The sequence below is a fragment of the Labrus mixtus genome, chromosome 17 (genome assembly GCF_963584025.1).
Source record: "Labrus mixtus chromosome 17, fLabMix1.1, whole genome shotgun sequence".
NCBI lineage: Eukaryota > Metazoa > Chordata > Actinopteri > Labriformes > Labridae > Labrus > Labrus mixtus.
The window spans coordinates 22042167-22068132 of record NC_083628.1 but is presented as its reverse complement, the minus strand read 5'-3'; the positions used below and the strand labels follow the sequence as shown (position 1 = coordinate 22068132).

At 40.3% G+C, this 25966-nt stretch overlaps 1 protein-coding gene across 2 annotated transcripts; it reads right to left on the bottom strand.

Moving 5' to 3' along the window:
- Positions 1–1668: 1668 nt before the first annotated feature.
- Positions 1669–25391, bottom strand: ehmt1b (euchromatic histone-lysine N-methyltransferase 1b). 2 transcript variants are annotated; one of them, XM_061061027.1, is made up of 26 exons: positions 25347–25391; positions 16466–16556; positions 15896–16380; positions 14290–14605; positions 14004–14152; positions 13687–13842; positions 13387–13458; positions 13180–13282; positions 12055–12180; positions 11127–11404; positions 10708–10940; positions 10263–10466; positions 10087–10169; positions 9607–9713; positions 9380–9502; positions 9039–9140; positions 7821–7925; positions 7577–7731; positions 7234–7404; positions 6807–6951; positions 6620–6697; positions 5749–5864; positions 5252–5338; positions 3911–3989; positions 3498–3673; positions 1669–3110 (listed from the first exon to the last, which is right to left on the bottom strand). In XM_061061027.1, the coding sequence occupies exons 1-26, from the start codon at positions 25365–25367 to the stop codon at positions 2921–2923; spliced, it is 3951 nt and encodes a 1316-aa protein (XP_060917010.1). In that variant the 5' UTR covers positions 25368–25391; the 3' UTR covers positions 1669–2920. The 2 variants fall into 2 exon arrangements, with proteins under 2 accessions (XP_060917010.1, XP_060917009.1); XM_061061026.1 differs by lacking the exon at positions 25347–25391 and adding an exon at positions 20509–20624.
- Between the last annotated feature and the right edge of the window lie 575 nt (positions 25392–25966).

The window sequence follows — 25966 nt, the reverse complement described above, 5'->3', positions numbered from 1 at the left end:
ACAATGTAAAATGGTCTATCTTAACCAGACCTATCAAATTTTCCTAAACCATGCATTCAAGTTATTCAAGGGCCAAATCATACTGAACTGAGAGTAAAAACAAAAAGGATCAAATAACTAATAAAAAGTCAACTTTGACTTAAAATAATCATGACATCAACTGATTTCCTATCACTATATAGAAAAATGAAAAAGCTTATTGCACCTGGTATTCCCAGGCAGGCTAAGTAGTTGTGTATACAAATGGGCCCTTTAAAGACGTGGGTGTCGTTGGTGGCCTAAATTCTTGAATCTGCCTTAATTTTGGGATATCTGAATATGTCTTCATCACCATATGACAAAGATGATGTTTTCACATCAACTACTCATGGGACTAAATTAGCATAGTTACAAAGGGAAAAATAAGGAACTAACTATTAGTTTACCATAAACTAATGGTTAAGGAGTAGTTAGTTTACAAAAAGTTCCTCATTTGTTACTTAATAGCCGTTCCATTTTTTTTACCTTTAACAGTTGATGGGGGAAATGGCACAGTTACAAGGGATCAAATGAGGAATAAATGAGGAACTTAGAACAGTGTGGTATTGTTGTGAGCAACAGTCGTCTGTACAAATGGGCCATTCAAGATGTGGCAGCCTGGGGTGGCCATGATTCTTTAATCTGTCTGGATTGTTGTCTTTATCAGCATATGAAAAATAATATCTTTTTACATTTACTGTTAATGGGAAAATGGCATAGATAAAGTCGAAAGATGTCTGCCTGAAGAGTTTTTCTTTACCATGTTCTACTGTACTGGGTCTTTGGTAACATGATAGCTGGTTGGCATTTTAGTTGTTGGGCGTCTGGTTAGTTGAAAGGTGGTGTGCTAATTGGGTGGAGGGCTGCTGATAGTTGCATTAATGCTGTCCAGTATGGGTTGGGTATTTAATTAAATGGCTATAGATCGTATCAGCATAAAAACATCACTAAGGTCTTTACAAAAACATAATCATTACATTTGGGAAGATGACTGCCAGTTATTTCAAGAGGCCTGTTTATCCAAGAGAGATGTTATTTATGCAAATGCTTACCATGACTCCATTGTCCAACTGACAACTGAGAACACCTGTGTTGGAGCACCATGGTTGTGCAACACTTTTAACAACCGTTTTTGGCCTTTATTATCTTTTAATTACACAATTTAAGAGCGTCAAATAAGAATAGGGCTTTACTAAGCAGACTTGTTTAAGCTGTTCATACACCTTTTAGCCAGTTTAAAATGATCATTTGACCTGTAACTAAATTATTCTTTAGCTATAACTACTCCTACCACTGATTTTTATATCAGTTTGAAATGAGCTGTAAAACCAAGTCAAAAACATGATGCTTTGATAATCCAAACTCATCATAGAAAACAGAGTGAAAGTGTCAGGGTATTCAATGTTGCAGCTGCAGCTGCATCTGCACATCTGAGCTCTGAGTCGCCTGTCAAAACCGAGTTGCTGCTTTGTCTGTGCAGGGGTCGAACTCACTGCAGGCTGTCGTTTGGAGATCTTTCAGTAATGTGTCTGCACTCGACATGATAAGAAGCTAAATATTACTAAGCTATAGAAAGAAGTAATGCAATTTCTAGTAAAAGAGACCTTCCTTCCGAGAGAAACTGGAACAACTAAAGCATATCAGAATAAATGCATTAGTAGTAAATTTATTGAAAAAGATACAACCAATTAGATGGATGGTTCACGGTCCAGAAATATGTAACAGAAAGTTATGGAAGTGCATTTTAACCTTTTTTTCCATTATATCTTTCAAGACTTTGCACAACAGTCACTGCTTTACGTACAACATTTAAAAAGACGGGTTGGCTTCTGTCAGCAAAATCAAGAAACAAAATTAAAAACAGCCTAAGTACAGTAACTACAATTAGAAAACGACTTAAAATTAAACATAAAAAACGTAATAGTTTTCTTTTATTTTACAAACTATGTTCACTTCGGTAGTAAAAATGAAAATAAAAAGGAATAACCCTTGTCAGCACCATTTTCTTGGGTTTTTTGTAACGCCATTTTTACTTTAATCAATTCTTAACAACTGTGGCAAAAATATCTGACACATTAAAATCCCCTTAAACATGCTTAGTAAAAAGTCAGCCAATTTATTCAGACTAGAGGCACCTCACTTCTGAGGAACGGTAAAGCAGCGTTCTATCAGATAATCTATACTCACTTGAGTAGTAAATTAAAAACAGTCCACTCTTTGCTTTGTGACTTTCACACAATTGTTAATTAATTGATTCATATTAAACTATGGCGATGATGAATGTTGGACACGTCTGTTCAAACTCTGCAGCAAAGATGAATTTACACGGAGACAAGGTGGCAAAATAATTAAACGATTATCAGCTAATTTTGTTGGAATGGTTCATGATAAACGACCTCAAAGGTCAAACAAGTTAAACCCAGCTGTGAGCTGAGGTTGTCTTTGCAAAAGACAACTTTACTTTCGTCCCCAACCAGAATACACCTTGATCACGACTCCGTAGGAAAAAGCCATTGAACATATCATCCTAGTTTCTTAAAAAAAGTAAAAGACGACCATATGCCCTGTTCTCCTCCCCTGTAAAGTTATGTATGAAATGTAAAGACTAGATTTGACGGTCCCTCTGACACTTGTTGTGTGTGATAATGCTGCCCCCTGCTGTTCATGTCACACAAGGTGGAATGAAGGGACAGTATGTTTTCCAGGATTAGATTGTGCATCTGGTTCCATGTGGCAGCGTTTAACAGGTTTCCCCCCCCAAAGGTCAGTGGTCGGTTGTTTTAATCAGAAGTGGAGATACAGTACAAGTTCTCTGTTAAAAGTCTGAGTAGGATGGAGACAGGCGCCGCCGTGTGTCCGTCAGTCCTGTGTACATGCAGCAGTGCTTAGTGTTAGGACAGTTTTATGAGGGACTGGAGGGACTGTTGGAAGAGCTGGTGTCAGGGGACGCGCTGGGCTGCTGTTGGTTCTCGGGTGTGCTGTCGGCCTGCAGCGACGCCATGGCTGCTGACGAGTACTTGCACTTAGAAGAGCCACATTCACAGCTGAACAGCTTGCTTTTGACTTCCCAGAAGTGGTCACCATAGTTGAATCTGAAGGGGGGAGGGAAATGATAAACAGCAAATGATTTTAGACAAGTACCATTATTTCAACAAAACCTGCCTTTATCTACCTCTATCAGATTTGGAAAAAACAACAACTTGTTAATTTCATTAAATGTCACTCCCACTCATCGATACAGTCATTTAATTTAAGTGTTTATCGGTATATATCTAGGTTGAGCCTTTGTGGTGTCATTTTTAGACCAAAATGTACCAAGTCTTGGGAGAAAAATGTAACTACTACCATGGTGGCCAATAAAGTGAAATTTCAATCAGGAATAAAAACAAACCTTTTCTATGTGGATTCTCCACCAATTGTGTCCAGATAATCAAGAAAAAAGACATCATGACAGCATGCTTTTAAAAAAAAAGTCTTACCCAAGCTCCTCTCCAGCCCTGATGTTTTCACTGGCAAAGAAGGCAATGTGTGGGAAACGAAGGTCCTGGTGCGTCGTGAACACTCGACATGCAAACAAGTTGGGCTCGCACATGTGATTCAGGAAGCGGCTGATGTTTCCATAGAAACGGGCATCTATGCAGTATTGATCTTGTGGCTGGGAGGCAAAATAAATGAAGGAGCCAGAGTCAAAAATAAAACAAATTTGCAGTGAGAGCACAGCTAGGAATATTCTGCATGTGCAGCTTATCAAAATAAAGAACTAATGATTAAATAAAAGAGAAATCATGTAATAGGCTTTACATAGAGAACTTTCTTTTTTACATTAAAACTAGTCAGTTTAGAACATTTTGTCTCCATAAGGTGTTTCTAAAATCTTGTTTCAGTGCTGTACCTTATCATCAAGGCTGAACAGGTAGGCGTCATTTTGCCTCATCTCTGCTTCGGCTTCAGAGATGATCTCTCCGACGTACCTGTTCAGAAGCAGGTGACCCGTCAGAGGCTTCACACTTCAACGTCACATTTTTATGCAGATGTTGTTTAAAACACGTCAAGATTTCATGATCAAGGAATTATAAGGTTTCATTTGGGAAGACTGCACTCATGAGATACTCAGCTTCAAAGATTTCACATTCCTTTGATGTTTTTTTTTTTTTTTTTTTTAAATCTTTGAAAATATTTCACTTTTTAATTTATTCTGTTTTGAGACAAATGTCACCTCTGAATCTTTTCAAGCAAGACTCAGCGGGAAATATAAGCCCATGGATATTGTCACCACTGTTGTTCCTTGTACATATGGTTACAGAAGGCGACTGAGCTCAGTCTGTATGGACATGGGTTGAGAACTGGAGGGTCGCTGGTTCAAATCCCGGTGCAGACACACTCTGGAAATACTCTGGTTCTGACTTTGACAGGTGCCCTTGAGCAAAGCACAAACTGCTCTGGTGCTCTTTCATGTGACGCCCCTCACTCTGACATCTCTTCATTAGTGCATGACCATAGGATACTGTTTGTTTATTACTGCCTGTGTGTGTGTAGCAAGTCTCAACAACAGAGTGTGAAATGTAATTTCCCTTGATAGATTCATATAGGATAATATCCTCTATACACCACAGGATGAAAGTCTTTATTTCCCTGCACGATTGCTGCACAGGTTGGAAAATGTGATATTGCATGTTGCACAGCAGGTTAATGTACTTGCAAACACTTTTTCAAGTCGACAGAGAGATGGTCCCCCAAATGTCTGGAGCTTGTGACAACTCTTTTTAAAGCAGACCAGGAAATTGTTTCTCAAGACAACTGCAACAGGAAATGTTGCGCAGAAACCTAAATGTCACAATATTTAATTACATGAGCAGAAACATGAGTGACAAATCTCAAAAGGCCTCTGTGACATCGGCCGCACTTCTGAACACCAGAAACCAGAAGGGAAAACTATGCATCTCGTCTGCCGCACTCACAGTGTGAGCTGCTACCATCTGGCAGGACATACAGACTGTGCATGTGAGAGTTGCAGGTTTTTTAAATTAGGAGAAAAGTGACACAACATACCTCCTCTGTGTGGAGGCCAGATTGCTAAATACATGTTTTGAAATGGGAGGATTGGAAAGGAAGAAAGCTGTGGCAGTTGTGCTGAGTTCTTTTGAGACTGCAAGCAAATATCCACTGAAAGAAAGTCTCAAAACGCTGAATTGACTACACATTCAGCAGTGTTTTACTTGTATATGAGACTTACTCGCATATGAAGGTCCCCTTTGGTAGGTCTTGTAGTGCACGGACACCCCAGCCCTTCTTACTGGTCCTGAAGAGCTGAAGCCTGGCCCTGAAGGATCCAAAACAGCTTAAGTTAGTTCTTTTTCTCTCCTTAAAATAGATATTTACCTTTAGACAAATTAGAAAATACAATTAAAACTGCAATATATCAGCTCACAGCCTTAATTACACAAGATATTAACACAAGGCATTTGAATATATCCTCCTCCCAGTGCTCCCATCCTCCCATCCTCACAGTGCTTCCAGCTCATCAGTTGTTTAAAGTTAACAGTTTTCTAAGATTTCTTCCAACATCTGTATTTAGATGCATGTAAAGATCATCTGTGTTACGGACTAAACAAATCCTTGATAGTAGCAAAGATGATAAGGAAAGATAAACATCTGCAATTGTCTGCAAAAGAGGGTTGGATTACTTTATTTTATTTTATTGGTAAACACGTCGAGATGAAATGTGATTACCTGAGGCCGTTCTGTACGACTCTGTTCTTACAGGTCCTCCAGCAGGAACACGCATGGTTGCACTCAAAGATGAGAGGAGGCTCCTCGTGGCAGAATTCAGGTAGAAGACGGCCGCCCTACACAGAATCAAAAAATATACATTTAATAATAGTTTTTTTGTTTCTCAGAGAAGTCTCCATGTTTTGATCCTGCTGCTAAACTTTGGGCTTGCTGCTGTTTTTTTTATAAATTGTGCAAGGCATCTTTTGACCCTGACACACCAGAACAAACGTAGCCATTTAATCCTCTTTCCATTTTTCCCTCTGGTTTACTGATACTGTGGATATTTCCAACACAGCATTCATATAAAGAAAAAAACTGTTGTCATAGTGAATGCTGGCGCTTTGTCCACCCTCTTGGATTCCTGCAAAGTTTTTATACTCATGTCTCCTCTGAGGGTTCAACCTCTCGTCTGACAGGGAGAACTTCCTGCTGTGAGGGACATATGAGAAAGAGCAGATTTCAGGGCCAGGCTGTCCTGAAAAGTTCAGGAGTGTATGTGTGAAAACAGCTTATTTTATCAAAGCATTTTAGATCCAGTCCTTTGTAATGGTCATGCAAAAACTGAAACCAGAAGGCTGACTTCAGAAGAGCAACAAGTTGGTACAGGGTACAGAAAGGAGGTGCATGATGGTCTGCAGTTGTGATCTTGATTTGGCCCAGACAGAAGAAACATGAGGCTACACTAAATGTGTCCTTCTTTTTGCCAGCTCTCTGATGTTGGTTTATTTATGGAATTATTGTTCCAATGACATCTTAAATTAATCAGGTGCCTACATTCTTTAGGACATGTTTTGTAAAAGAACGGTCTACTTTATCAATCTTGACTTACCTTGTCGTACCAGCAGCGCAGACTTAGCTGTCCACACATGCAGATACTTGTTGAACAGTCCTCCTTACAAACACAATACTGTTGAAACAAAGGGTAGAAGGAAAAAAATGTTGTCACTTCAAACTGCCATGTGCAGAAGGAAAATCTAGATACTTTAAAATACCAGATAGAATGCTTTCTAACTCACCTGTAAGTGTGTTATGTTCCTGTCGATATTCATGGGGGAGGTGACACAGTTTTCAGGGATGTATTTGTAGCTGTCTGGATAAGGTTCACTGTCCACAGAGTTGACACAGGGAATGGGGACACGCTCTTGCCCGAGAGCTATGTCACTGTGAAAGGAGAAGACACTGGTTAGGGGCTGTCAACGTCAGAAAAGAAATTGATGCAGAAGCACTGGGGAAACAAATTCCATGTCCATGGAGGGGAATGGGAAGTCTATTGCCTTTTCCCCTTAAACGCACAGACGTGTAACTCTACCAGGCATTCCTGGATAGTTTTTTTTATCTCTCCACCTCGTGACACGTTCACCCCAATACAACCCTTGCTTTTTAACCTTGCTTTTTCCTGTTTAATCCCTCCCAGTGAGACACACAGGATAGTTTATTTTCTACCTGTGAAGGACTTTTTCCTCTGTTCGAGCAAGCCTGCTGTTCTTGGCGTCTCTCTCCTTCCTGTTGGCCTGCAGAGCTGCCCAGGCCTTCGAGTTGTGGCCGCAGCAGTCTGGAGGAGTTTCTCCCTCACGGTTCTTCAAAAACACATCTGCTCCTTGGTTCAGGAAAAGCCTAGGGAGACACTGATCATCAACAACAAGCCACGACCAAAAAAAACCTTACAAATTTCATTAGACTGAATGAAATCAGTCTCATGTTTTCAAGTACAGCTCAGAAAGAAAGTTGAATGTTTCAATTTTCTCTAAAAGTTCGTTTTGTTTTTTTCTGGGAGCATTTAACTTACGTAACACAATCCAGACGATTCTCCCGGGCAGCGATGTGCAGAGGAGAGTCGCCGTGGATGTTCACAGCCTGCAGACTGCAGCGGGCATTAAGGAGCAGCTGGGCGATGTCAACACTGCCCGAGAAGGCTGCCCAGTGGAGACAGATGTTCTCTTCCTAGAAGACAAAATAACAGAACCAACGATAACAGTATTTGATTCCTGTGTAAAATGTGTAAAACAGAGCAGGGAGGATCTTTAGCATACCTTATCCCTGATGCTGATGTCGGCTCCTTTGGATAGAAGCAGCTTCACCTGGTCCACATGCTTGTACTCTGTTGCCCAGATCATCGCAGTCCAGCCTCCATCATCCTGAGAGAAAGAAAAAAAAAAAAACACATTCAAACTCAGCAAACCGGTTGCTCATTGCTGAATAAAGGTGAAGCTCATAACAAGAACAAGATAACAATTATTTCCTAAAGAACCTTGAAAGAAAAACAGTTTCTTAGCCAATCTTAAATGTCATGTACACATTTTAAAATAGAAACCATTACTACTACCCACTCGGTTCATCCAAGGCGAGACTGTCAGTACATCCAAGCTCTCCTAATAGATGCAGCAAGGTCAGACTTTTTTTTAAAAAAGAGGCACATCAGACGCAGTGCAGTTTTTTCTAAGAGCTCTGCATATGTTCCACAGATGTCGATATCTAATTTACTGGCTTCAAAGTGCATTTGAGGGAAGAAAATAAAACACTGTGCCTCAAAGGGAGCCACTCTACAATCATATTAGTTTCTGCTTGGCTGTTCAATCCAGTTGTAGATCTCTGCTAAGACCATAGTGCTTTGACAGAATATTCTTCTGCACAAATGAACCAGAAGCTTAAGTGAAAGTGAACCTGCATCCTGAAGCAGGTTTTTCTCCATGAAAGGAAAACTTGATAATCCTGTTTTCTTCAGGAAATCTATGGGAAAATGCACTTTATTCTTCTATTGCAATGTGACAAGTGGCATGAGTAGCCTGCAGCCTGCTAGCTTAGCTTAGCCTAGTATAAATAAAAGAGGCAGAGGTTAACAGCTAGACTGGCTCTGCCAAAAATGAACAAATACCAAACAAGCACCTTTGATTTTTCACCTTTGGACAGAGCCAAGCCAGTTTCCAAGCAAAAAAAAACAACTACAATACATAAATTAACTTTAAAAAATACCAAATATCTACCTACCCTTGACATATCTCAGTACTAATCACATACAGTATATGGGTACATTTACTGTGTACATGCATCATACTGTTGTATGTATCATTACCGCAAGGTGAAATGTCAAGAACAAATGACTTGATTCTGACAGTTATAATAATTAAGCTGTATGATTTCAACTACTAAAACAGACATGAGCATGTGTGTGCAGTAAGACAGCGATAAAGAGCTAGAGGAGAATGTAATCAGATACACACAAACAAAACAAGTAATGTAAAAGCTCTAACCTGGCAGTTTATGTTGATCAATCCTGTGGACAGAAGGTGCTCAACAATCTGGTAATGACCAGACTTTGCCGCTAGGTGGAGACAGGTGAACCCTTCAACATCCTAAGAGCAGAAGAGAATTTTTTTAACTTTTCACAAAATAAACAACACAAAAAAAATTGACAAAAATATAAGCATGTGATGAAATAATACAATTTTAAACTCCCCAGTTTAATGTCTTGAATCTAAACGTTTTAAAGTAAAGTATCATAATAATAATGCTGTTTTAGCTCAGATAGCTGCTGGCTGTTGAAGCTGGCTGGTGGAACCTCTGATACCCAGAGATAAAGGTGCAGGATTACTTTGTGTGTGGCGCTGGCTCCAGCCCTCAGCAGATACATGACTGTCTCCATGTGGTTGTTTTCACAGGCCTCCATCAAAGGTGTCCGCTGATCTTCGTCACATATGTCCAAGTTTGCACCAGCCTAACGTGGCACACAGACATACAGGGAGATATTAGAACTCAGAGGGGTTGCCTTAAGTATTTCTACAGGGCAGGACTTGGGTACGATCAGTGAAAGAGTCTTACTTGTACGAGCATGTTACAGATTTCTTTGAATCCTCCTTCTGCTGCAGCGTGGAGCGGCGTGCGTTTGTTGTGAGATTCCATCTTAAAGTTAGGGTCGATACCATCCACTGGAAAGTCAATGGAGAAGGAAACTATTTAGCTTTTCGATCGGCAAATAAAATACGATGAGGGATTAAACTGAGGTGCAGGCTCAAACACAACCTTATTATTCCTACCCTTGCTATACAACTTTTACAGTTGGGCAACCCTCTAACTGTTACATTTAAGTTGCACCAAAACAAAGAACAATAATCATAGGTTGAGAACAGTTTACAAAATGATGTATCACCTATCGTTTTCTATTTAACAAGTTTTGAATGTATAAAGTTATTTACACATTTCACAGCATGCATCTGTCAGATACATTTATTCAACAGAGGGTAAAATAAGAAAGTAATTGCCAGGGGCATTCAAAAAAAGTGTAAAGTTAGATAAGCATACCCAACATGAGCAGGACCCTCTTGAGTTCTCCCTGTTTGGCTGAGAGGTAAAGTTGTTTTGGGTGGAAACGCAGCTTCTTAGGCCTGAGCAAAAACACAGAAAAATAATTTGAAAGGACTGTTGAGGCTTTGGTCGTTCAAAATGAAAACAGATGACACTTTTCTGGTAAAACTCACTTCTCTGTGTCCAGAGCTAATAGCAGACTTTCTAAAGTCTCTCTTGGAGCTACTTGATGGACTGTGGTTCCAGTTCCAGCCTGCATGGTTGGGGTTCTGGATGACCCAGGGACAGCAGAAGTGTCATATCCATGTGAGGAACGATTTGAATGTGAGCTGTCGGCTCTGCCGCTGAGTTCAGCCCCTGCAGCTAGACGAGAAGAGCTGGGAAAAAAGATGAAAGTTGTTATTTTTGAATGAATGACTTGTCTTTGGACCTCACTATTCAAAAGAATAAGCAAAATTATTTATTTAAAAAAAGCTATATTTCTCAAACTGCTGCTGCCTTTACATTTATCACATACATTATTCAGTATAATCAATATAAACAAGCATTTTATCCTCACATGAAAATCATACACCCTTCTATGAAGATGTCAAACCCCCCCCTGAATATTTAGTTTACCCGCCAGTGGTGGTGTCTGCTCGTCCCTCGACGACCCCCGGCGTTGCAGGTCCATGTGTGAGTGTAAGGGGCACAGTGGAGGTGGTGTCAGCCTTTGCGATGGTGACCTCTTTAGCCTTGCTGGCCTCCTCTCCACAGTGAGGACAGAAGCTTTGACCTTTGAGCACTGAGGCACAAGCACGATGAAAACGGTGAGAGATGCTGACGTCTGGTTGGCACTCCATGAAGGTCCCCTGAAGAAGACAACAGAGTAAAAGGTCTTTCTATAAGCAAAAACTGGCAAGGGAATTATTTTGTTACAAACTGTGTTGATTGATTCTTTACTATCTGTCATGTCCTATAACAGTATATTTTTTTCTCCTGCAGTAAGGCTATGAATTTTCAGGTGAAGGCCTGAAGATATGCAACATGTTACTCACAGCCCTGCAGAAGAAGCCGCAGGTGGGGCAGCACTGGTGCTTCACCATGCCGTTGCGGTGGTCCTCACAGAGAACCAGCAGCTGAACCGAGTTTGAGGGACGCATCATTTCATGTTTCAGTATGGCACCCTGGCAGCGGGTCAGCTGTCCATCGACGCTCTCTGTGGCCATGCACTTCCTGTCTGCCAGCGTGAGAATCTCTCGACTCTTGGGTGTCTCCATGCGGCAGCTGCAGAGCGGAAGCTCCTGAGCCTCCTCGATCGCTGACCCTGAAGTGACTGTACAAAAGTCAGACTGAGTAAATTTACCTCAAGATAAGTACAAAAAGGTTTGTATCAAATCTAAGTAGCCCTCTTAACTTTCATCCACAAAAGTTGCTTTAGTTAAGAAGAATAAAGTCTGAGAACTGTGATTTAAATCAGGTTAAATCTGGACACAGAGTCACATGGCAAAATTACAAATCTGACCTGGTCAGTCCAAACAAACTCATTTTGGGTGGTATGAAACAAGAAGTTAAGTTAATTACAACACCCCACTGATTGAATTTAAAAACAAATAGTCTGCTGTACCAACCTGGAACTACTGTTGTATCGAGAGAGAGAGAGAGAAACAATCTGTTTAGCAGACAGTCTGAGGTCTTTAGATACAGACACTAATAGCTACAGTTTCCTGACATCCATATGCATTGTACTTGCATGCTTACTTGCAAACTAAGGGATTACTTGTATTTTTTTTCTCTTTTCTTCTCTTTTCTTTGAGAAGAGTGGATGTCCCAGTCCCATAATGATATCAGTCCAATCCTGCCTGAAATAGCTGCGTCAGATACTGATGACAATTGGGCTAATTATTGCCAGTCCATGTTTATGGAAGGTCAAACAGATGAATTAATTATTAGGATCGCATACAACACGTTTCTTGGTTTCCTCACCTTTGTTCTGTGAGGACGCTGCTGGCTTGTTGAGGATGGCAGACTCAGCTGAGACAATCTTTGTGTACTTCTTGTCGCCTGCCTGGACATTAGCTGAGCCATGAGGCTGATCCACCCCCTCTGCTTCTGAGAAGATGAAGGTAACCATAAATGTTAACATCAATGTTTACCATCAGTAAACAGACAGCCACAATAAGATAATACATTAAATCTATCAGAGGGTTTTAACAAATGTTTGGTTTTGTCATAAACCTGAGTTTCAAATAAAGAAAAACAAGTGTTTTCTTAATTTGAAGCTAAGCAACAGATAGATAGGCCATTCTCTGCAACAGTAATAGGAAAATGAGTCATGTTAGGCGACACCCATTGAGTAATGACTGTCTTTGAGTTTTCCGAGTCCTATCTTCAGTTTGTTTACATCGCCCGGATGGCCTCCCGGCTCCTCCCCTCACGAATAAAAGTTGTTTAATTGAGGGACTACAGAAAAGAAGAATAACATACTGTACTCACTGCTTAACTGTGTTTCTAGATCACGCTCATTTCAGGTAAATTTACATGCAGTGCGAAGATACGAGCATAATAAAGATCACTAGCATTAGCATGCTAACACAACAATGCAGCGCGAGTTGTTTTGGTTTCATGCTGGTGCTCAAGGGCGACATCTGCTGGATCATCAGCTTACATTTTCTGAAAGTTATCATGAAGGCACTTTTCCGGATAGAACGCCTGTGACAATTAAAACATTTGAGAGTGACATTTTAAGCCATTAAAATAAGCTTGGGTCCAAATGGAATTTTAAAGTATAAAACAATAATCAGTGGCCCACTGAAATTATGCTGAGCGGATCTGAGAAATCTACGGGCGAAACGCGTTGTTGGCTCATAATAAAGTTACAGTAAAGTCATTTTCAGTGAGCCACGGATTATTGATTTATTTTTCATTGTATTTTCCTGCAACTGAGCAGCACCTGAGAACGTAGGTTGGCTGTGCATGGTGTACCCTGTTGGTCATTTGGAAATTCAAAGTATATTTGAGGGTGTAGGAGGGACTTAAATATCTATAATATGCACATATTTTAGAATATGCATTTTACTGATTAAGGCATGTTATTTTCAGGAAATTCACCTCTGCTCTTTATCCTTCTCTTTCCTTTCCTGGAAGGTCGCAGCCACGCGCTGTCTGCTTTTGTTTTCTTTTTCAACTTCTTCTTCAGTGCAGACTCTGTGCTCTGAGACGGACAGGGAAAGAAATGCTCAAATACAGAGGGAAATAAATGCATTATCAACAGAAGACAAATGAGGTGGAGTATAGAGGATCTTTAATGGGTCTTACCAAGTCAGATTCAGTGCCCTCCTCCTCTCCCTCCTCTTCTCCAGACTCTTCACTCTCCAGCTCATCTTCCACCTCCACCACAAACAGGAAACAGAGATCAATAGTTATTTCTACACTCTGCCTTTTTAAGCTCCTGACTTGTTAATCGTTCTCTCCATACTTTCCACCACTTTTTACACACAGTAAACATGTGTATGCAACATTACTGAGATCGACAGTCTCCTTGAGTTCTGCATTTGGCATTACATAAAAATGCTCCCATGTAGTGTGTGGACATTGAGCAAAAAAATCACTTCCTACCTGGTCGATGGGTTCTGGTTTTTGTTCCTGAACGGCACTGACAGGTTCTTTTGCTGTGCGCTGCCGCTCCTCTTCCTCAGACTCCACGTCCTCGGACTCTTCCTCCTCAGATGCATTTTCCACTTTCCCACCATTAATGTTTGTTACCTCTTTTGTCTGTGAGACATGATAAAACCAAGATCAGAATTGTCTTAAAATATCATTTTTTTTACTTCCCTAATGAAGTGGTTATAATTTGCCTTGTGCTCCAAAAGAGATGTCAGCCATGAAGGCATCACCTTGTTTGTGTTTGTTTGATAAAAGTGAGGAGTACACACCTCCTGGCTCTTTGCAGAGTTTTGGAGATCCTTAAACATTTCCAGCACGGATCTCTGCTTTAGCACTTTGGATTTCTTCTTGGGAACCAGGCTGTATGTTCCCATCCTCCTCTTCTTCTTACGGGACGACAAACCTCCCGAGTTAAGCCCTACAGCAAGAGCAAATACAAATTTACAACTAAACTGTTAAAAAGACAAGAAAGTCACTGATAACTTTTTGGGAACCCAAGAACACCCTCAGTTATTCTACTGCAGGTCACTTTTTGTCATGTGTTATTAGTCTTACCCAGTTGGAGTCTGGCTGGAGCTGCAGGAGTCAAAGGTGCCGCAGGAGCAGCAGGAGCTAAAGGAGCTGTCTGAGCTGCAGGGTCTGTTGGGGGAGCTGTAGCAGAAGGAGGTGGTGTAGCGGGTGGAGGTGCTTGTGGAGGTGCTGGTGTGGTGGATGAAGCTGTTTGAGCTGAAGCTGGCGTATCCGGTCGACTCTGAGGTAGATGGTTCTGAACAGAGGATTGCTGTGGGGATTTCTGAGCGTCAGGTGAAACATGAGTGTCCGTCTTCTCCATTTTGGCGTTCTTTGCTTCTCGTAATTCCCTGTTAAGAAGCTGAGGGGTGACGAGAACCACAATCATTAATGGTCACTGTAATGTCAAGTGAAGCCCTTTAGGATTTACTTAAAATCTTTGTCTTTTTAAGAGTCAGGATTGACAATTAAAAATGCATTTCCAATTAGAAGTTTGGCTTCCAAGGACCAAAAGTCGATAATCAAATTGTTGCAGCATTCGACATAAGTGTTATTGGAAGATTTTTTATGCCTAAACAAACACCCCAACAAAATATGGAACAGCAAAAACAACACTTGAGTTTTCTAGATTTGCTTACATTTGCTTATATTTTTTCCAATTTTGAGCGAGAAGCATATTGTTTGTTAGTACATTTTGTCACAGAGTGCAGCAAAAAAAATGTTTGGACTAGCATGCAGTCTTGCATAATCTCAGGTAATATTCACCGCACAACTTCATGAAATGTTACTGTTCTCTGAACCCTGAGTCCATGTGAATACAGAACCTCATCAAGGCTGTCATATGTTTATTGAAGTTTGAGCCTAGATGACCAGGTCACATTAAATATCCATGACCTTAAATATTAATTGACCAAAACAATGGTTACATGAGTACATGAACACATTTTGTACTTCAGATCTCGAGATGTTTCGGTGTGTTTGCTGAGATTCAGTTGATGGAAATAGTAATTCAGGAGACAAAGATTTATTAAACAGCACTTAGCTTCCAACTGTTTGCAATAGCTTGGGGGGAAAGCTAAAAAACAGTTTAAAAAAAGTTAAGTGTTTTATCAGTGTCTGTTTGTGAAGTCTCTCAGACATCCAGGTCATTGAAATTAAAAGTTATACGTAAAAGAGCCGCTTGAGTTCTGAGGTAAAACCTCTCCAAGAACTTCGACCAAGTCAAGTTGACTTTTGGGTTAACCTTTGATTATTATTTTTTTGTCTGATTTGGAAGAACTGGACTGGCATGCAGGCAGGCTGAGTCCTACCTCAGCCCAATCCAACACATTTTGAATGAGATGGAAAACCACCTTTAAACAATGTTATCAGCTAGTCACAGTTTTAAATGACCAACTCTAAAACATAAATGTACTTCTGGCTGAATGGTGATTCCCCACGGCCAGGTGTCAAAATCTAGTGGATGGTCATGGACAGGATGTGATGGCAGTAGATCAATGGTTTATTTTTTTTATAACGATATATTCCACAATCATGGAGGGCCGTACTTCTGTGGTTTAGTATTAGAAAAACTGGGGAAATGCTTTAATCAGTCTTGTGGTAATGATTCCAACAAGATCACCTCATGATGCACATAATTCTGGTGGTTTACCTTTTGTGCCGGGCTGACAGCAGGTCTGGACATGGTCTTGCGTGCTCGGTGTATTGTAATCGGTGCTGGAGCTGGTACAGGCGGCGATGCAATGCCATTTTTAGTCTCTGATGTCCCTTGTCCTGATGTAGTTCCTGTACTGGGGTCAGTCCTTAGTGCACCTGAACTCTGTGCACCCCCAGACGATGAGGGTTTGGCCATGTGTCCCCCTGTGACTGAGCCCGAAGGCATCCAGTTAGTCCTGTGAGGGGGAGTGCCTCCCTCCTGCTGCTGCTTGGTGAGAATTAATCCATTGCTTCCAGTAACAGAACCGTGCGGCGGCTCTGTGTCCAGCATGCCGTTTTCGTTTACCAAAAGTAAAGTCTTGTTGCCTGTTTTGGAGCCCTGTGTCGGGCTCTTGTGCCTCATGTCACAATCGGTGCCGTTCAGCATTGCCTCAGCTGCAGTGGAGGAGCCCAGTCTGGCTGCCAACTCTTTATCTCCATCTAGGAAAATGAAACAGAAATTAATGCAAACTACAATATAATAAAAGACTATTCTATTCCATTTAAAATGTAACTCAACTAATACCTGGCTTCTCCTCTCCGTTTCTTGCTGCATTGAGTTCCTCTTTCTTGTTTGAGGCACCTTTATCCAAACTGCCCTTGGCTAGACCAGCGGGCTGAGAAAGAAAGAAGACATAAGTGAGTGAGTGGAAACTGAATTAAGAGCACAGACTTCTTTATATTACTTGCAATATTTTAACTCAACCAGCAGATAACTCCTTCAATACATCATTCAGTCTGAAAAATATGTTGCAATATTTTAAAAACAGAGGACTCAGGAGGCTATTTCATGGTCAAATCTTAAATGCAAAAAGCATGAACAGTGCATGCTGTGCAAAAGGCTGAGTTACTATTTATGCAAAGTGCAGCCTTCTTCAGGATGTACGCCTGAGTACACACTATTTCCTTGAGAACATTCAAAACAATGCGTAAAGATTTTGATTAGTCAATCAACCGAAAGTTACTGCAAAAACAATTTTCATGTGCCCCATACACTGTTGGAGTCATTAATCAATTCCAAAACAGAAACACGTTGAGATCTCTGATCATTTTATACAGATTATAGTGGCTTTTTATACTGTTGATGAACAAAAACCAGACATTCAAAAACTAACAGATCTGTTGACTAGGCAGAAATATTGTTTACATATTAAGTGACAATGAGAATATTTGTTGAAGACTAAAGTGAAAGAAAACTGAGAAAAGCAGCAGAAGGTTTAACGTTTTTTAGACCCCTGAAAGGTGAAAAAATACCATTACAGCTTTTAAAGACACACTAGTTTACAGTAAACAATGGTGGTTTTAATGCACAATAAAATGAATTTAATAACTGACATTATCAGCTTGTATAACTGCCTTCAAAATACCTTAACTAAATGGGCTTGAATACCTTGGAGAAATGTCCCCCATTCATTACTAACAACATGAGACCACTCTAGAGACTTCACAATAGTCACTGCAACAGTTCCCCCTCTCCTTTCTAAACCGTAAAACATTCCTTTAACACTGTAGGTACATTTTTTTTGGTGGATAACCTTTTTAATACAAAGCCCACTGCACTTTTGCTTCTGATGATATTGTTAACCAGATCGAATGTCCACAAAAACCCAAGGATGAGCATCTGTATCAGCCTCATCTTTCATTAATGCACTGAATGCATGCTAAACACCTCCTTCTTTGTGCCTTTCAGTGATACGTCTTAGTCAGAATCAAAATCTAAAGAGCAGGCCAAGAGAATAAGGGCGACCCCCATGCACTCTCATTGTCTCTCCCTTCTCTCTTTCAGCCAACCAGTAGAGCAGTAGATGCTCAGCCAGGGCTTCAAAAGAAATCTAAACCACCCACAGGCTGCCTTTACATCTCACAGGAGGAAGAGGCAACACCAGGAAATGTAAAACTGTCTCTTCCTCCAAAGCAGTCCGTTAACCTCGTGCTCACTCCGGGAAACATGGGCCCAAAGAAGACATAAGAGGCCCAAGAGAACAACAAAAACAACACCAATACACCCATTGTCTATCTGAGTTAGCCTTTAAGATCAGATGTCAAAGGAGAGTGGTCAGTTTGTCCTTGATTAGCAGAATACCATGTTTATTATCTTCTCGGCCTTACCAGAGTGAAGGTACACATACTAGGATAAGTGCTGACTGGGGTCATAGCAAGTGAGAAGTAAAAAGCATGTGCACAATGTGATAGTCCAAAGAGAGAAAAGGCCCAATCTAAAGACCTGCAGGAGACAGAGAGACAACAGACTAGGCTCTGACTATCAAATCATCTTGTTTGAAAGACAGCATGTGTCCTGACATTCACATACAATTGAGACACCAACTGAGAGAGCCATTAAGACACATTTACCAAATCATACACCAAGCATGTGCTCCTCAGTCCCTGATCCAAGCACCTTGTCAAACAGCATTGAGGTCAGACCAACAGCCAGCTGTGAGGACTTTTTTCCCCAAAGAACATCACGTCTTAGACAATCCTCTGTGGTGTAGGAATCTAGCGAGCACATGTGAGAGTAACATAAGAAGAAACCTTTCAGTTCTTTTTCTTCATGGATTGAGGAAAGGCCAGTAACAAAAAAGGAAACACCAGCCTTTTCCCTCCCCCTAGTGGTGGAAAGTGGAACATACACAGTGGAAACAGAAAGGAGAGGAGGGGGGAAGGGAGCAGAGAAGCCTGTCTGCAGATCTCCGCCATTTCGCAACCAGATTGTTTACTGACACACCGTGGCCATTGCAGCAGTTTTCCACTAGGTGGAGAATGTGGAGGTCTGAAGGCTGGTGGTTAAGGATATGGGGGCTGCTGAAAGATGTTCCAAATGTGAAGCCAATGTGCTTTATGTTCATCAGGAACCTTAAGCAGCACAATAAAAATGGAAGGAAGTTAGAAAAGAGCAAAGGCTTTAGTTCTGGCTGCAAAAACATGATGTCAATGATTAAAATATAACAGTCCAGTCTTAACAATCATACATCTAAATACTCAAATGCGTCAATCATCCACTGCCCGTTCACCATAATGTGAACAGGCTGGATGTTCACAATTTAAATACCACTGCCAGAGGCCTGAAAAACAAGTCGGAGCAGCCTTAACACAAAGCACAGGCACATTACTCCACCAGCTCTTTTACTGCCAATCACAGTCACAAGGTGCCTACACCGAAATCAGTTAAAAACGTTTTTTAAACTAACCATTTTTTACACAACTGCAGTTCAAAAAGTCAAAGAAAACAAAGAGTAAGTTGCTGCTCTGAATTAGTAAAGCAGGGATTATAAAGTTTTTGGGGAAATCAATTTAGTTTAATTAAATTTAAAGTAATTCAAGACTATGATCTCAGGGTATTAAAGCACAAATTGCACACAGCAACAAATATTAGTTAGGGCATTCACCAAAAAGGTCCTTTATGAGGCTGTAGGCCAATCTGATTAAAATGACCAATCAAGTTATTCAAAGATGGGCAGTCTAAATAACCAACTTGGAAATACATTTCTCTGCTATCCATTAGGTTTACATTCTTAGACAAAGTATGATACTCATCTTGTGAAACATTGTTGTCAGGAAGGTTAAATATTAACCGGAGTCTTTCCAGACACTTTGTGTCTACAATTTGGACAGGTAGGACACCTAATTGTCTTCTCCAAAACCAATGCCATCATGTGAACTGCAAAGCAGGAACCTCAGAGATTTTACCACCACGTCTAATTATGAATCAAGATTAAGAAATCTTTCATGTGTAGACTGCTCCTGACATAATCTTATCCTTCCTTTTGACACTTATATCCTTATCTAAGACAAAATAAATGTCCAAAGTCCCTTCCAAAAATCCATCAAAATGTCAAAACTGTAACTTTCCAGCAGCTTATTATTCAAATGGCCTGATAAAGCAATGCAAGAGCTGACCCCCAGCGGTAACATAGATCCTGCATCTGGTAACCTAGTACAGTCTAAACATGCATCGTATGGATTGATAAGCAGTCAGTGCAGCCTCATGTTCCAGTATGTGCATAATCACATAGTCCAGACTGCACATACATACAACCTGTCCCCAGGGATCTCATTAGAAACCAAAGAGGAGTGATCAAAGAAAAGGTATGACAAAAATGCGGATGGATCTAAGATTTAAAAAGCTACTCCTAGGGTATTCTCCTGTTCTCCAGGAGGTCGGACCTTCATATTGTGAGTGACATATTTCCTGTGCTGAGATTGCTCTACATACAGCTGCTGTGCTAATCCATGAGGAGCACTCTGAAACAACAGGATCCAAAACAACACGCTCAGATCTCTCTTTGAGACAGCAACATTGCTAACAGAGAAATAACATTGCTCCTGGAGATTAAGTCCACGGTTTCAAGAATCAAGAGCAATCAGTCTATGATGAGGCATTAGCAACTGTCTCGAGAAGAGAAACTATCTCAAAGAGAAGAGAGCAAGACATCAAACCAATTGATTGTAACTTCCCTAACTGTGCAGTCAAACTGTGAATCTCCTCAGACCACTTAAAAAGCCCACCATGGTTGAGGAGTAAAAATCTACCATGTATTTTCCCTTGTGTCCCTCCAGGAAGCATCATACCTGCTTTCTTCTCATGGCCTCCATTGAGGAGAAGAAGAAGGCATCAGAGAGAAAGAGAGAGAGTGCGTGAGGGAGAGTGTGAGAGAGAGTTAGAGAGGGAGAGTGAGAAAGAGAGGGAAGGGGAGGACAGAGAGAGGGAAAGAGAGCGAGAATGTGTCGAACAGATTGTTCCTCATTCCTCTTTTCTTTCCCCGCATGCACATTCACCTCGCCGGTCATGTGACTTGGTGGCTCCCTCTGTCGGTCCTTCTCTTCAGAGGGTCTCCACAGAGCATGCTCAGTCAGCTCAAACTATAACACCACTCCATTTCTTTAAACTGGAAGACTTCACAGTGTCAGTGAAGATATCCAATGGAGTACACTAAACATACAGATACTCTCTACCAAGTAAGACTGCAGGAATATACTGTGAAATCCTGCAGAACATGCAAATAAGGTTTTCACCTCACACTTCATGCTTATGTTGATTGTAGTTTTTGAGAAGAAAATGTCTAATTGTCTACCAGTAAGATCGTGTATTCATTCTGTTGTCTTGCAATTGTAACTATGCTACTATTACTTCCATAAAAAGTTATTACAACTACCATTTTTCCAAGATTTAAGATGATTCTTTTGTGTCAATTGAGAATATATTTTGGTATGTCTCCTTTGGTTCTTCATAACCGGTGTGCAGAGCTACTTCATGAGCACAAAAAAGACAATATGGGGAATATATAGCACACATTACGAAGTTATAAGCCCAAGAAGCAAACCAAATGTCAGTGAGAAGAAAATCATTTTAAATCAAAAAAATCAGGCCATATCTGAACCTCTCAACAGAGGGGCCTTTTGTCCCAGGTCAGCCTGAGAGCAGTAAGGGCAGCAAAACACAACTCTACCAGGCCTTGCAACAGAAATGAAGTCACTGAAATGACATAACAGATTAAGCTGGCATTGAGGATGAAAGCCTGATAAATGTTCTCAAAGTAAAGACAGCACAAGGGCAATAACTGATAGAGTACATTATTGTGCTTCGTAGAAACTGAGTGACGATAACCACAGACTTAAGGAAATGGTCTCAACAATGGTGACATCACACATTAGTTTGTGGTGGACTTGAATTGTGAAGGCTTGAGTTAGGCAGTCACCCACGACTGCAGATTGTTCAGCACAGATCAGGGATGTTCCTTGCAACTCATTTTCTGCTCGATGAAATGGACATTTAACCTCTAGTTGACTTGTCTAAAGGTAATAAAACAGTCAACCGTATGCACCATCTATTAAAGTTGAGGGGATGCATATTTTGTGCAGTTATTGATGTAATGAACTGTGTCTTTTAATGTTTTTTAAAATAACAAAACTTTTTAATAATTATATTCCTGTTTCCTGTTTTCTTGAGCTGTTGTAATGCAAAAATTTCCCCCATGGGGTATCAATAAAGTTTATCTTTATCTTTTATCTTGTTACCTTTCAGACCGAATGGGGTCACAGCATCTGGTGGTGAACAATGTCAAATGGTTTAACTGAGTGTGGCTAACTTTAGCAGTGCTAGCGCCACCAGCCTTCAGGCGGTGGTGGCTGCATCCTTTGTGGTCAAAGTGTAAATAATTTAGTCAGCAAATCGCATACAACCCAATGAAAGATAGTTACTCCCTTATATATACCCGGCCTTAATTCAATTAAACTTCGATTTTACTTTGGATATTATTCACAGATTGTTAAAATAGGCCTTAATTCTGCAAGCAGGAAATCTCCCCCTGCTCGCTGTTAGTTAGAATACAGGTTTAAGGAACTTACCAATTAGCTTCAATGTGTCATGAAAAGGCTTTGTCTGCTTCTGCATTTTTTTAAATAAACACAAGATACTTGTGCCCTAATGAAAGAATAAGCGCTCAGTGAAGAAACCTCCTACGCCCCTATGACCTACTGACAAGTTACATAACCTACCCTTTCGTCACCATCACAGGCAGCCATACAGCATTGCCACCTTCAACAGACCCAGGCTTCGTTTATGTGAGCTAGCCAGGTAGAGCCAATGCTGATACTTTATCATACAACACCAGTGTAATATAAGCTGTTTGTTGTTGCAAGTTTTCAGCAGTGCTAGCCAACAACTACAATTGCTTTGTATAATTTCAATCTGTTAATTATTTATTAAATCAATTATCTAGTCTATAAAATGTAATTTAATAGTCAAGAATGCCCAGACTCACTGTTGTGTTCTCTAGCATCTATTGCTGTGTTTATTAGTGCTTTCACACTTGCACAAAGCTTTGAACTAAATGTGTTGAAGGCTCACTCCGATGATGTGTAAACGCAGCACGAGGATAACGGAAAATTCCCCCACAAGGGAGCGAGAGAGGGTCGTGATGACAAGTACTATATGGACTCCCTTAAGATTATAAAGACATTCATTATCCCAAATGAACGAAGCCTGCCAGTATAGGTCATACCTTAACCCTGATCCAACTCTGTCATGAGTTCTACATATTTGGTTTAGAGTCAAATTTCCCAAAAACGGTTTAATTGATTGCCATAATGTGATACAGACATTCATGACCCCGATGATGAAATCTTAACTACTTTTTTTCAACAATGATATATTTTGAATTTAGCTCAATCTTTTGGTCAAACTCAATCATTGTATTGCTGGTGCCAAATATAAACCAATTAATACATTTAAAAAATCTTGCCTTAAACAATGTGGGTCACCATGGGTTACGCTTTTCATGACATCAGCTAAACCAGTAGACCATCAGAACAAGAGGGCAGTAACCGCCATTTTAACCTCAACAACGTACTTCAAATTCATGAGCCAAAAGCACTTCTTGACATTCAACCGTGTCTCCTTTGAGTACACAAAAGAAAGGAATGCTGAATCAAACCCCATACATCCACACTGCACACTGACTGACCAGGAAATTAGAAACACCTGTATGATGTAACACAAAGCTGAACAAGAGTGCCGGCCGGGTAAAGACACACCTAACTCAAGCTGAAATTTATGCCCTTTTGTTCAAACACTACTGATTAAATCTTTACACTTTTGATGGGCTGCCAATCTGCATTTGAGTAGCCAATTGTTTTCTCTTTGGCCAATTCAAATAAAGCTTTATCAGACTAGCCGTAACACAGCATGTTATGTATTTATTGATAGCAAAATCATCTAGAAAATCTAGGTATAATCACACTTTTCAACTTTTATTATATACAGTAAGGACGGCTCTAGTAAGTCATTTCTTTCTATTTTTGAGGCAGGGGGTTAGAAGTCTAGAAGATACTGTACATGCACACTCAAATATTTGAATGTATGAAAAGATGAACAGACAGCGAGATATCAATCAATGGATAAAGAAAGCATTGACTTAAGTTTCCAATAAAGAAGTTAATTTCTTGTTGGAATTTTAGTCTTTCAAATAATCTATTGTTTGAGCCATACTTCTGATCCAGTCACTTTTGCTCTGTCGACAGTTTTCATAAGGATTGTGAATGTGAATTTCAGGCAGATGGTTTTTAGAAACATGCTATTAAGTTTTTGCAATGGTTTGAGCTTTGAAATCCATTAACACCAAAAAAAAGTGAGCAGGAAGAAATCCAACATCATCCTCATTTGACCAGAAACAAAACAGCATGTTAGACCACTTGAGATAGGTGGACATGTCATTTGGGTGAAATTACCCTTTAAGCCATCCACGCCTGTTATTCAAATGCATCAACAAATCAGATACGATAATGATACAGGTGCTGAGTGGCTGCATAGCTCAACGCAAACCTCACTTCAGAACAGACTTCAGATCAGTCTCTGCACAGCGGAAATCATCTCAACGCTGCAGGAGCGACCTCTGCTGAACAACACTGCACCCTGTCCCTCAAAGGAAAGGGGGGAAAAGACACAAAGACTGCATGTCTTACCCATAAGACACAAAAGTGCCATTACATCCAAGCGCTTGATTCAGTAACTTATCTCTGCATTTGTAAAATCGTATGATGAGGTGAGCTGACAATGCAACCTGTTACTGCCAACACTACACTGGATGACAATAACTACATATAGCTAACAAAGACAAGCCTGCACCAGGAGCACTACCCCTGTAGAAATAGTTGCATGTCATAATATAGGGATGCAGAAAGCATTAAAGCCGGTTAGAGAGCTGGCGCCATATGTTTACAGTGGGAGGCTGAAAGGAGCAGAGCCAATGTTTCCTTCATGCAACTGCATCAATTATCATGTAGCTAACCGACTTCACAGGATAACAGCACATTATCACATCATCATTTAAGTCATAGTATTCAGAATAACACAGGTGCTTCCCTCTATCATTTGAGGAAGATTATGATCAAAATAATAATATATATTTTTTTTTAGGATTTGACAAAATGTGCACAGCCTGCTAACTAGCGCGGAGGCTAGCAGCTAGCTAAACAGCAGTGTACAAATTATCATTCAGTGAGCCGGTGATAGAAGATACAGCTAAAACATGAATGATATCTACTAAAAAAAGGGGTTCAAATCTAGCTTTGGTTTCTTTGGAACCGCTAAAGCTGTACAGAAGCAGGACAGTGTTGAGAGCCTGGACCATGTATAACATAAATACAGAGTAGAGCCAACAGGGCGCCGGAGCGGATCATTCAGGTTCCGGGGCGCAGCATCTTCCTGCACATTCAATTGCCCTCCGGTCCAGCACAAAAGCTAGAGACTCCAGGCTGGCAGCGACAATTTACGACAGCTCGACTCTCTCATACCGACACTTCGCATGTTTACAGGCCAATGTATTCTTCCCGGTGAGAAACCTGAGTCCAAAGGCTCGGAAAACAATGTGAAAGTAAAAGCTCGGTGAATATAAGCCTCACACACTCACCTCGGGTCCTACCGAAGCCATGGTGCCTGGACGTTAACTCCGCCCACTCGTGATTACGTCACATTTATCGATCAGCAGAAGAAGAGATACCTCACCTGCAAAAAAATCAATTGTGGAAATTAAAATAATTATTAAAAATCACCTGTAATATATTTATAGGGTTGGGAGGGGATCAGAATTAACTCAACTTTTTATTTGTATAGTTGGTTTATTGAAGGTCTTAAAAAACAAACAACTTGGTTAAACATGTTCACATTGGCAGTGATATAAAACAAGTTAATGAAAAATATTAAACTATATCAAAATTCACTATCTATGGAAAGATAATGTCAGCACTGGTTTTATATAGGTATAGAATGGGCAGTAATTCAGACACTGGCCCACACTGGGTATTTGGAGAACAACACACTTAAACCAGATATCTACTAAAATAGCATGCAACAGCTCTTCTAAACAGTTTTAGTGAAAAGTGATAACCAATACCAATATGGAAATGTGACAATTTCTTTATTAGTTGTTTAAAAAAATCAAGTATTTCAAAGTATGGTCAAGTGTTTGTTTTTTTCCTGGTGAACTTTTACTGTAAGTTACTATAGACCTAAACGTATGCAAAATAATCT